General features: G+C 44.2%; 1 protein-coding gene across 1 annotated transcript in view; it reads right to left on the reverse strand.

Moving 5' to 3' along the window:
* Window positions 1-279: 279 nt before the first annotated feature.
* Window positions 280-12,954, reverse strand: part of LOC142786948 (uncharacterized) — a 28,168-nt gene continuing 15,493 nt past the window's right edge. The window contains exons 2-3 of the mRNA XM_075884608.1: window positions 7,384-7,455; window positions 280-1,461 (exon numbers count right to left, since the gene is read on the reverse strand). Coding sequence (XP_075740723.1) covers window positions 280-1,461; window positions 7,384-7,455 — 1,254 coding nt within the window. The remainder of the gene's footprint in view (window positions 1,462-7,383; window positions 7,456-12,954) is intronic.

Genomic DNA, 12,954 nt, shown 5'->3' on the forward strand with positions numbered 1-12,954 from the left:
TTCTATGTCACAATTATCATCCAACACTGAAAACCTAATGTTGTCCTTAATAAGAAACGCAACACCACCACCTCTTCCTTGCCGGTCTTTTCTAACAATTATGTAACCTGTAGGTGTTACTTCGAAATCTGCTACATCCGTATGTAACCAAGTCTCTGTTACGACCATTATATCCGGTTCATGCTCCAGGATTGCGGCTTCAACTGCATCAGCTTTATTCAGCAAACTTCTGGCGTTTACATTAATAACCTTAACAGATGCTGTTGGTCTCGATTTGCGTCAGTCAGAGCTGGTGAGACCTGGGCTAGAATACTTTAATCGCTCGTTGGTAGCCTCATTCCAGCCATAGAGAACGTTGTTTACTTTCAGTTTATCGATGATTAGTTTAACCTTTGCTCCCTTTGCTCTTTCATCCGCTGATGAAATCCATAGTTGTTTTCTGATTTCAACTACTCGTTTAGAGTAATCTTCGCCGATATTGAATTGTGTCCCCTTGAGCTTGCGGCAGTTTTTCAGTATTTTGGTTTTGTCCCTGAAGTCTCCTACTTTCAAGATGACCGGATGGCTTCTTTCAGGTATTTTCTTTCCTAGACGGTGAATTCTCTCAATGGATCTACACTTTGAGCCAAGTAACTTGTCAAAGATATCGTCATTCACCTTACTTAAGAGTACTGCCTCATCCTCAGATTCTTCTTCTTCCACTCCGCGTACAATAAGGTTGTTGCGTCTAGAACGATTATCTAAGTCATCGATCTGCCTGGCAAGAGCCGTCAATTCACTGTCATGGCGACCAACACTTGATTCTATCATAGTAAGCCGGTTCTGTGTTTCACCCAACCCTTCAAGTTGTTTTTCAATAGTCTGGAGCCTAACATGCATGTCGGAAATGCTGGCATCCGTAGATGTCTGCTTGGCCTGAATTTCATTAACTTTTGCTAGTAGTTTACTCTGGTTACTTAATATTTCCTCCAGCATTTTTTCAACCTCGGGCCCAGGATTTTCCTCTACGTCACCGGACAACTTCAGTAACAGGCTTACAACTGAAACACAGTCATTTAAGCAACCAAGAACAGTGTGTGGACTCGGCAGCACAATCAGGCAGGTACAGTTACTACGAAAACCATACTTTCGATCACCAACCTGCACAAGTAGAGGCACGTAAGGCGACATCGTCACGGCGGTGCTGCCGTGTCCACTGAAGGTCGAGAGCATGGCCCTTGTTTTTATATGCTCCGGGCAGCTTGCTATCGGGGAGGCGGAGGACGTCATCGTGCTCCACGGGGGTGCGCAGTCGACAAAGTCCACGTGGCACAGCATCGTTGACGCCACTGGCGATGATCTAGTTGCGCAGTAGTTGAGTTCCTTTGAGGGCTGGTGCGCATTCTTTATCGGGGTCCATTGGTAGTGTTGTCCAGCGATAACATGGGCCGCTGCTGCGTCCGCGAAGAACCACGCCAAAACCTGCACAAGTAGAGGCACGTAAGGCTACATCGTCACGGCGGTGCTGCCGTGTCCACTGAAGGTCGAGACCATAGCCCTTGTTTTTATATGCTCCGGGCAGCTTGCTATCGGGGAGGCGGAGGACGTCATCGTGCTCCACCGGGGTGCGCAGTCGACAAAGTCCACGTGGCACAGCATCGTTGACGCCACTGGCGATGATCTAGTTGCGCAGTAGTTGAGTTCCTTCGAGGGCTGGTGCGCATTCTTTATCGGGGTCCATTGGTAGTGTTGTCCAGCGATAACATGGGCCGCTGCTGCGTCCGCGAAGAACCACGCCAAAACCTGCACAAGTAGAGGCACGTAAGGCGACATCGTCACGGCGGTGCTGCCGTGTCCACTGCAGAAGCCTTTCAAAATTCCCTGTTAACCATCACTGAACCATAATTTTTTTTCGTGTGACTTGCCATGCTAATTCTTGTGTAATGGTTTCTAGTGTCATCTTCCTAGTATATCGTGTATGTATATTTTGTGTACTTGGCAATGTTTTGCACCCTATAAGTGGTATATTTTGTCACTGTAAAATGTTTTTATCTAGAGTCCACAAACAAATGTACTTGTTACCCCCCCTTTTTTTCTTGTTTTGTTTGTTTCTGCCACTTCAGATGTGGCCTGAAATTTCTGTTTTATGTTTTGTTGCACATCCAACTTTGCCTTTACCCATGTCTTGTATGCCCACCCCTCATGTAATCTACCTTCTGTTAGGGACCCTTGAGGAAAATAAAATAAATAAATAAATTTGTTTTATCTGCTGTAGCTAAATATTTGCTACGAAAAATGACAGGAAAGAGGAAAAATACACAGACCTGTCCAGAGCAGAGAAGACTACAGGTGGTGCCTTATGCGCACCATGTTGGGCATGGCCTGAAAAAAGTTGCCTCCAGGTACAATGAGTCTGTGGTGTTTTCCGCGCCAAGGAAACTGAATGGCTTATGTGCACACATCGGCAAAAAAAAGAAGCCACAGTACGAAGTGAAGCAAGGGCAAATTTGTGTGAATTGTGTTGTTGGTGTGGTGTATGAAGTTCCACTGGCTTTCCGGATGGTGTACATAAGCCAAACAGGTGTTGTGTGAATTTTAGGGCATGGAAACATTTTATATTATTAGAGAAAGGAACAGGCTCCAAATTAGCCCTTCATTGTAAATAGTGCAAATGTAAGCCAATGCTGAACAAACTCAGGATTTTGGGCAGAAGCCATGAAAAAATGGCACATGAAATACAGTTGAATCTCATTAATTCGAATACGCTTAATTCAAACTTCTGGTCAGTTCGAACTCATGATAAGGTCTCTTCAAAGCTATGTGTATTCCTATGGACAAAAACACCCGATAATTCGAACGTGCCGACACTTGCGACGGTTATTTTGAACATATCATGCTCCGAAAATGCTCTCAGCACCCTGCCCAATCCCATGGCGGCACCTGCGACACCTAAGCGCTGCCCGCAAAGGAAATGAAAAGGCAAGAAAAGGCTATGGTGGAATGTTTGCTCACTCTCTAATGCCGATCTGCGACGTGCCCTTGTCACGGTTCTCCCTTTTCCGTCCCTGCCACATAAAGACCCTTCTCCTTCCAACGCCGCTTGCGAAGAGAGAGAGGAAAAAAAAGGCTGTTGCTGGGTTGAATGAATGTGTGGTTGAAGGAAAGGAAAAAGGCACTATCTTCTGCGGCCTTTGCCCCTTGCGGAAGCACGGCTCTGCGCCTTGAAGGAAGGAGGGGGGGTCTTTCACGCGCCCATGCCACGCGTCCCCCTTCTTTCCTGTCCCTGCCACATAACCCTTCTCCTTTCAACGACGCGCGCGAAAAGAGTGAAAAAAAAAGCTGCCGTGGAGTGATGGTTTTCTCTCAAATGCCGTCTGCTTCTCTCCGCCTGGACGGAGATGCTCCTCCTTTCTCGTCATGTGCTAGCCATGCTACGGCTGCGCAGCGGAGAGACTACGCAGCCGTTGTTGTCGTCGTCTTTAGAAAGTGTCGGTGCTGGACATTTCCGCGTGCAACTTCTCTTGCCAGGAGAATGCTGAAGCCGAAGTAGAAATGCTTTGCAAGCTGCGTGCGGAATTGATTGACTTGCTGCAAGGCAAACGCATGCAGACGCGCATCACCGAATACTTGAAATAATAATGGATGTCCTGTGATTTGTAAATAAATGTAAGTCTTCTGAAACTTCCCCCCCGTGTGTTAGCTCAATGCACATGCACCACTGCATGGAGAGCCCTCGGTTTATTTAGCTTTCATTAGTTTGAACTTCTTTTAATTTGAACAAATTTTCGGGCCCCTTCGAGTTCAAATTATCGAGATTCGACTGTACTTTAATCTTTTCACATTCCAAAGAATTCTTGGCGAAGCATCTTGTAGTGATAGCTGCATGGCGTTGCACAGGAAAGAAAAAACTTTCCTGGAATCTTTTTTGTAATCTTGAGTGATTAGTAGGACGAAGAAGGCATAGAGTGATTGGGCGTCAGTTTATTGTATTATGCGATTTCTGTTAGAAGCTTGTAGCATCACCACGGGACCACATGGGTACATATACTTGAGCCACGCGTACTTGAATAAACAGTTGGTAGTCGAGCTGCTTTCCTGTCTCCTGCTTCGTTTTCTGTGTTCATCATTTTATTGGCTGGAATCTTTTTTAAAGCAAAGCACCAACCAACTCATCAACGAGTGTTGTTAAAATATCCTTGTCAATCTCGTCCGGTCGAGATGTAATGACACTGCAGAAAAAAAGGACGCCAATCAAGAGGGTGTCGAAAATATAACAAAAAAGATGTTTGTACTTCCAGACGGTATCCTTGTTCATTATGCTGGGAGGCCGAAGCGTGAGATTTCGTCCAATTCTTGACTTCGTTTATCTACGCCAGGCGTATATGGCCAACCAAAGATTACCCAAGTCTCCCAGTTTATTTCGAACCTCTTTGTTCAAAGGTCACCTGAACTTCAACCTGTTCTGCAAAGGCCAAGGCTTGATTCTGAAGTCATTGTGCATGCTGAGACTGGTGCACATGGCTTTCGGACACCTGGTAGTATCGAAAGCTAAGTGGCAGTTACTTAAAACTTGAGTCATGAACTGCAGAGCAGTTCTGGACTTCCAGAATCAGCTCGCCTTCGCTCACCGTCACCTTAATTACAGCTCTCCTTTGCTCACCATTACCTTAAATACAAGTGCCCGTTTGTTTTCACCAGTATTGAGCTTTACGCAAACTGCAAGGCTCAGCTACAGTTATTTCTCTGTGAACACACGCATCAGAACAAACTGAATCACCTACAGCCTTGTCGTAAAAATAACACGTTATACCAAGCAAGGTTAGTGGTATGAAATTTGTCCTCGTAAGCTCCTAGTCAGCTCAAGATGAGTGTGCTCGAATTTGGACTGAACTTCAGCATGAGTGGCCCACTTGAACCAAAGAAACTGATATGCACCGTAGAGCATGCCATTGATCAGATGGATGACGCCGAACGAGACAAGGCCTGTACTTGTGCGATCAGAATTCTCACCAAGTTCGCGCATAAAAAGCACACTGCCCTATTGCCCGAACCGCACAACTCAACGAGGAATCTTCCCAAGAATTATGGTATAGTGATACTGGCAGCTGACAAAGGGCATATCACTGTTATTATGAACACAACTGACCACATCAGTAAGACGTCAGACATCGTCTGGGATAGCAGCCCCTATGCCGTCCTCGAACGTGATCCCACACTCAAGGTGAAATAGGAACTGCAGGATCTTCTGGTAGACTTTTTCTGATACGTGAATCCGGAACACAAGGATTTTCAGTTTTCGCTTCTTTGCCACAACGGCTCCGCGCCGGCACTGTACAGCTTTTTCGAAATTCATGTTTGGCACGCCAATACGGCCCATCGTGATTGTCACGCGTTCGCCTCTCTGCAGGCTTTCGAGCCACCTTCACTATGCATGCTCCGCTGCTCAAAAGTGGCCCCACAATCATCCGTGACTCGCAAGACATCATTGACAAAGTGCGTCATCTCACTGTGGACGATAATAAAATCATAATGACATTCGACGTCAATTCCATTTTTACCTGTGTTCCTGTGGCACTTGCTGTAAGTGCCTGTAAAGCTGCCCTGTAGGCTGATGAAAAACTGGGCAAACGCACCATGTTAAGACAATTGGATTTCTGTTTGAACAATACCTACTTTACTTTACGTGATGTGATTTACAGCAGCTGCATGGAGCCTTTCTGGGCGCCTCGATCTCAGTAACGGTGGCAAACCTGGCTATGGAGTCAGTGGAAAGCCAGGCTCTGGCTTCCTTCGACCCTTCTCTGAAAGTATTCTTCCGATATGTTGATGATCGCTTTTGCATCTTAAAAAGCACCCTGGCCGCATTCACGAGCCACTTGAATACCATTGAGAAAGCTATAAGAACCCCTTGAAAGAGAAGAGCTCTGGACGTCTACGTTTTTTAAAGTAGTGGTACAGCGGGACCAACAACGTCTGGTATTCAAAATTCCTAGGAAAGACACAAATAGTGGGCGTTATCTTCATTTCGCGTCAGTCAATCCTCTCAGCCACGAACAGTCTGTGGCCTTTTCTTTATTAATATAATAAAGAGGGCCCGAAGAATTCGCAGCAAGCCAGAAGGCTTCGACTGCGACTTAGCATGTATTCGATGCGAACTGGGCGCGTGCAAGTACTCCAGAAGTTTTCTTGCTTCCTCCGAGAAACGTTCAAGGCAGAGCGACTACCAGGGAAAAGCGTTGGTCTCGGGTTCGAACATCCAGGACGAATTTTTCAACACCTAACAGGCTTTTATTTCTGAGAAATCGTACGAATTTCTGTGTGGCTTCGTGCTGCAAAATGGTGGTTGTCTGTCCCTTTCTTGAACCTTTTGCCACATGTAGATTTCCACAGAACTGATTTACGATAGTTATGTCCTTGTGCTTCAAGTTTTCAATGACTTCGCCCTGGCCCTGTCAATTGCTAGTTTTCTGGTTACCTCAATTGGCAGAGGGACCGCCCCAAAAAAGTGTTGATTCTGGGTGCGAACCCGAAACTAGAACAAACTTTTGCTAAGAGGCTTTTCTTTCTGAGAAATCCGGCTCCATGCGATAAAAGGGCGGTTGTTTCCTTTACCCTTATTAGCATATGCTTTAATGCATAAATGGTGAATAGGAATGAGTGCAGCAACACGATAACATGATCTATGTGGTTCCTAGGAGCTTTTAAAACGTTTATGACACTTGAGGAGTCCTTTTATATAAAGATGTATCTGATAATTTCTATTCTTTGAAGTGTTTAATGGCTGCCAGAATCACACAAGTCTCTTCTATGAAGATGCCTGCATGTTCACAACACTACTACCTAAAAAGAATGGACCGAGAGTAGTGCGCAACATGCTAGTGTGTCACTATAAAGCATCAGTAAAAACAGTGATCATTGAAAATGTCAATGCCCAGCAGCTCTGCCACTGAAAATCTTGAATGCAGCACAGCGTGCACTTAAATCAGAAAAGATTGTTCAACACTTATCATTCAGCATGCTATCATCCCTTATATAATCATTAGTTCTATGAAGTCAAGCGAAATGGTCATAAAAATTGCATAGAAAACACATCTGCATAATTACTTTATAAACAGTAGCTTGTAAACTAAAGATAGCATCAAATAACATTTCTTGTAAATATTTTTGGCTTCTAATCTCTTGAGTAAGCCTAGGCTCCTAATTATAGATGCATGTCCCTCAGACCATACAGCGGTAAACAGATTCATATTTTCCCATGACTTGTTTACAATGTTACATGGCATAGAAACATCAACATGGCCTTATGCCTACTTATAAAATATGTGCTATTTTTCGCTAATGATTGAAAGCTTATCACAGTTGACAAGGTGGCAACTTGGGCCACAGTAGCTGAGGAAAACTCACCGAAAGCAAGTTGTAGTACAGGCCGAAAATCATGCGTGGCAGGAAGGCAAACAGTGCGCCTTGCAGGCACATCTGCACACATTCATATGTAGTGAGAAATTTACGCAAACCGAGACAGGTTTAGCCCACTTCCATGATTACAGCATGAGACGAAAGCAGAAAAAAGAGGGCACACAACACACCTGGAGCACCGAGTGACAACTGATTTGCTGAACATTTCGTGACAGGCGCTATAGCAGGAACATGAGAAAAAGAGGTGAGGAAAGAGACAGACAGGCACCAAACTACCAACTGCTTATTGCCGGTGAAGGCTGAAAAACGGGCAAATTTCCACCCACGTACACTGGAGTGAAATAGTTACCACAAACATCTCGTCACGTGAGCATTCGTATAAACAAGGACAACTCAGATTGATAGAATGAATGAAGACAACTCAGACTGAAGTAATGAGTGGGCACAAGCCCACTCATTACTTTAAGTATAATACTCCTCTAGCAGTTCCCTTACAGTCTGGTCCCTGCTTTTGCCGATAATCCTAGCTTACTCAAAACCTGGCACACACAAGCATGACAACTGATATTTTGACAGCAGCAAGCTTTTTTATACCACTGACGGCCAGAAGAAACATGCAAGAAACATGCTTGGATGTAACATAAGTGCTGGCAATAAACAGATATGCATCATATTTCACCGTGAAGGTATTTGATTTTGTGGGGGAGAGTGGGGGCAGTGATACTGTGGGTGAGCTTATACACATATCCGACAACTTCGATATCCCATGTGCCTCCCGTATATCTCCTGTTACAGCGTCACAATGTTAGGCCACACGGCTACAAGTGGCTGCGTGTGCCACATTGCGCAACAGTGAGCATACGCATGCGTCTGTGAAGCTTGTGAACCAATGTACTAAAATAGCAGTGAGACTGGCAAGCATCGTCAGCATACAGGAGGCTCAGGTGATAGCCAAGTTTCAGGATATGTGTGTAACGCCCCCTTAGTAGCATTGTCACAAAAGAAGTCTGATACCTTGACTGTGAAATTTAATGTGTGTCTGTTTTCTGCCAGTGTTAATGTACCAAGCAAGCACATTTCCTAATAATAATAATAATAATAATAATAATAATAATAATAATAATAATAATAATAATAATAATAATAATAATAATAATAATAATAATAATAATATCAATAATAATAATAATAATAATATAACATTATATTAATAATTGTAATAATAATAACATAGCAAATTTCACTAGGAAGGAATGCCAAGCTCGTGATGCGACAGGGTGCTAGCAAAAAGCGTCTAACAGCATGAAAAGGGCCAGCATGTCACACACAATACTATACAATCAAAACAGCAACGGACAAGAAATAACTGCAAAAAAAGGCCTGTAAACTTGGTGACAATTTTAAATAAGAAACGAAGTCCATTTAGATGACAAGACTGAAAATGGTAAAGGCAGAATCGCACTTACACTCAAACCTAGATCTCATTGCCCTGAATTTTGCTAAATATCGGTTATAACGAAGTAACTGAAGAATAGTCTTGCAATAGAAATCGTGTTAGGAATAGACCTTTACAACAAACTTCTGGATATAATGAAGTTACTTTAGTTTAAGAGGCCACTCTGTTAATTTGAGTGCATACATTATTACTTCAAGGCTATTTAGTTGCTTAGATTAACATATTAGTCTAAGCATGGAGAGCCTGTGGCTGCAAGTACATCAGCACTCGGTGGCCATTGTTTGCACGAGCGTATAGAAAGTTCCACGTGTGACTGCGTTGTGTAGTGTATGTTCTAGCATGTGGGGAGTGGCAAGCTTTTTAAAAACAGTCCGTCAATCAATCTGCGGTAGGCATGATATAATTTTATTAGAAGTATTTTGAACAATATTGGCAATGACGTTATTCCAAGATCTTCAAATATAGGCTTTGTAAGGGTGACGTATGGTTCATCGGAGATGATTATTACTTCTTTTAAATGCAAAGCATTTCTCTGGGAACTTTAGACACTAAGCATGTGTGTCTGTCGATATATTTAGCCGTTTTCATCTGGGTGCTCTCATTGTTCTTCCCCCTTAGCTTGGTGTGGATCCAAATTATGATGTTAGGGTGAGAGGGTTTGACAATTATGAAATATATGGTCAAAACAAAATAATGATAAAATTATGTCATGTACGATGTCAAACCCCTTCCTCCAGACCCATATGCTTACATCACGAGTCATGGTATGAGGGTATGCACCACAGGTGTTTGGCAGTTTATATCTACTGAGGAATGGCAAGAACAGACCTTGGCAATTTAAATGCAAGGGCGCTAAGAAAAAACTGACATTGGCACTACTGATGCGACGAATAAAAATAATATTTTTTACGGTCACAGCAGCAATGGAACCCATGGCGACCAAGAGTTCTACCACAGTATTCTAATAGAGAGGCAAGCAATAGCAGGTCGTGAAAAAAGACCCTATGCTGGCGTATTGTTTGTGAAACATCAATCGTGGTTGCACTGCTGCCCACCTAATTTTCAAAACATATACATATGGTCTCCAATCTTAATGGGGTCACGTCGGGCTTGTGTCAATTGAACTTAGGCACCAAACACCGAAGTTAGTCTACATAGCACTATGAAGGGCTACCATCCTCGCAAGCACAAGCGCTGCATTTTAGCTTACCGCTTCAGGTGTAGGTTATACACATGTCGCCCTTGGCATCAATATGCAACTGCAAACATGTAGTCATATAAAACATGTGCGAATGTTCAACATACATATCTGTGCATATAACAATTGTACGTATGCTTATCATCACTACATAATGTACAGTATAGCTCCGAGAATGACCACTGGCGGTATGGCAGTTGGGGCCTAAAAACGTTGGTTGGGGCAAAATGACGCCCCGGCTAGAACTCGCTTGCTCCACTGTTGAGTATCGTCTTCTTCTGCACCCGCTGTGTTCCCGCTCTTACGTAATACAGTCATAGAGAAATATTCTTTCATAAAGAGTGGCCACTTGAGCCTTTCCGCAACCGAGCAAGAAAGGGTCTGAACAGCCGCTAGATAGCGTACCCCTGCTCGTTCCTACTCTTTAGTCAACATTTGTAATAGTCGTCTCAGGAGGACCACAAAAACCTAAGTTTGACATTAAATTTAAAAATAAAAAAAGACGTCACACTTTTGTCACAAAGGTGAAGCAATGAATGCAATAGCAACAAATTGGAATATCCCACTGTGAATGACAAGCCAGCGCCCTCCCTATTTTTTTCAGGCCTGGGCAAACGCTTTCTTCAGGCCGTCCAGCACGCTTTCCCTCCACTCCCCGTTGCCACATGGAAGCGCTGCTCGAGTAAACTACGTACACGCCTTCCACCCGGTTTTAGGGTGATGTCAGCCGTTCAAAGCGTACATGCCGACGCCCCCAAGTTTTGATGGTCGCCGTTGTTGCCAACTTCTTTTGTTGCCATTTTGTTTTTCAACTCAACCGGTTCAACGTGGTCAACGTCAGTGTAGTCAATGTTCAGGTGGTTACAGGTTGTCTCCACGCACACGGTGTTAGTTATGTAGCACTGTGACGACCTTGGAAACAGTGGTTACACGTGCCCTACCTGTGCGTTTCAACAAGGTTTTATTTGAGTGGAACTTGATGCCGCAAATTCTACGTTCTTTGTGGTGCGCGTCAATGTTCGCTAGCACTGCATCAACGGTTGCTCACAGCGAACAAAGCATAACAGGCTGTTGTGTTCCACAATTTTCAAACAACACTCAGAACAGAGTGAGAATGCTTCGCTTTCTGTCAAGCTCAACGCGAAAGAAAAGTTGGCTGACCCAAATCAAGCGAGACTGGTTGGTGGTGACTCCATCGACACATGTATGCATGGTGAGTACTGTGTTTTGCAATGCTGTCTGTGCCACAGTTACATAGGGATGTGATTTGTACACTATACGATTGACGTACTGCAAGCTGCTGTGCATCAATCAAAGTAGATTACCATTAGACGGATAAAAAAACAAGGGCTGGAGGGGTTGGGGGGGCTGTCGCAAGCATGGGTGAACACGAATGTGGACTTTTGCGTGTGCAATCGTAACGTCGACTAGTTCCAACTCACCGGACCTACAATGCTATTTTGAAAGAAACTTTTACCTCTGTTCAACTCTAGTTTTCATGTTGGAATATGTTGTACCGTGAGGCCGACTCGCCGCACGGAACACACAGGGCACAACAGTCAAGCACCGGCCGACACGAGGTACGCTGCAGCCGGTAGCCAAACAGGAAATGATTTATTCTGTACAATGCCACACATATACACACAGGGTAGCACGCCCTGAGGGCGAAAACACTTCACATGAAACTGAATCTGGCAACTAAGAAATCAGAACTGAAACACCAAACCACCCCCCCAAGAAAGAACAGGAAATATGGCTCTAAGATCTTTATACAATGATTAACAAAACCTGAGTAACTTTTATAACCTTATACAATTTTAGGACAATGTATTGACACATAGAACTGTATTTAAAACCTCAACATCCCCCCTCCTTTTGTCCTAAAGTAACCAATTGAAAAACAGAGAAGCGGCATGAGAAGGAGAAAAAAACATAACTATGTACACAGTCCACCATAGCTGAACGCACTTACACAGTCAACATACAACAAAAAATCACGGCATAACAGCGTATCCCTTATAACTTTATACAATAAATAAATCTACAGCCAACACACAACGATGCACACGTATGGTAGAGATTCCAACATACGAGTAAGAGCGAATTTAGGACACGAAGTCCTTAAACCTGGACGGTTTCTTATGCGAACGCTTCGAACGCCGAAGCTGATTGCGCTCTGAAGTACTCCCTGGCCGAGCAGCAAGTTCGGTATGGGAGGATGAGCCTACTGGCTCGCTTATGCGCTGCTCAGGCACTTCTGAGAGCATTGACGAGTCTGATGATTCGCTTCAGCCTCCCTCAGCTGTAGCTATGGACGAAGAACCCTGATGCAAAACATGAGAACCTGAAGGTTCGGAAGCATGTCCATCAGTCTTAGGGAGGATACTGGCATGGGAACTAGGCTCGTCAGTCAAGTATTGATACGAAGCCTGCGAAGAGTCCGAGGATTCTGAAGCATGCTCGGTGTACGGTAAAACTTAATGGGGACTGGGCACCACAGCCGAATTTGAAATTGGTGCCTGAATACCCGAGGACTCTGAAGCGTGCTCAGTACACAATAAAATATGGTGGCTCGGCACCACAACCGGATTTGAAACCGGTGCCTGAATACCTGAGGGCTCTGAAGCGTGCTCAGTGCACGGTAAAATATGGTGGCTGGGCACCACAGCTGGATTTGAAACCGGTACCTGAATACCGTTTCTTCCAGGGACAGATGGTGATGCTGCAGGAATAGGTATAGAAACCAATGGTGGAATCGAAACAGAGTATTGCGACTGGTTCTGCAAAGGTGTTGAAGAGTGCAAGTGTAAAGATGGTTCCCGTTCGGAACGGACGATTACAAGTTTAGAAGCATTCCGAATCGATCCATCACTGAGCATAAATGACTGGGATCCCACTCCCGACG

This window comes from Rhipicephalus microplus, unplaced genomic scaffold (assembly GCF_043290135.1).
Source record: "Rhipicephalus microplus isolate Deutch F79 unplaced genomic scaffold, USDA_Rmic scaffold_40, whole genome shotgun sequence".
Lineage (NCBI taxonomy): Eukaryota > Metazoa > Arthropoda > Arachnida > Ixodida > Ixodidae > Rhipicephalus > Rhipicephalus microplus.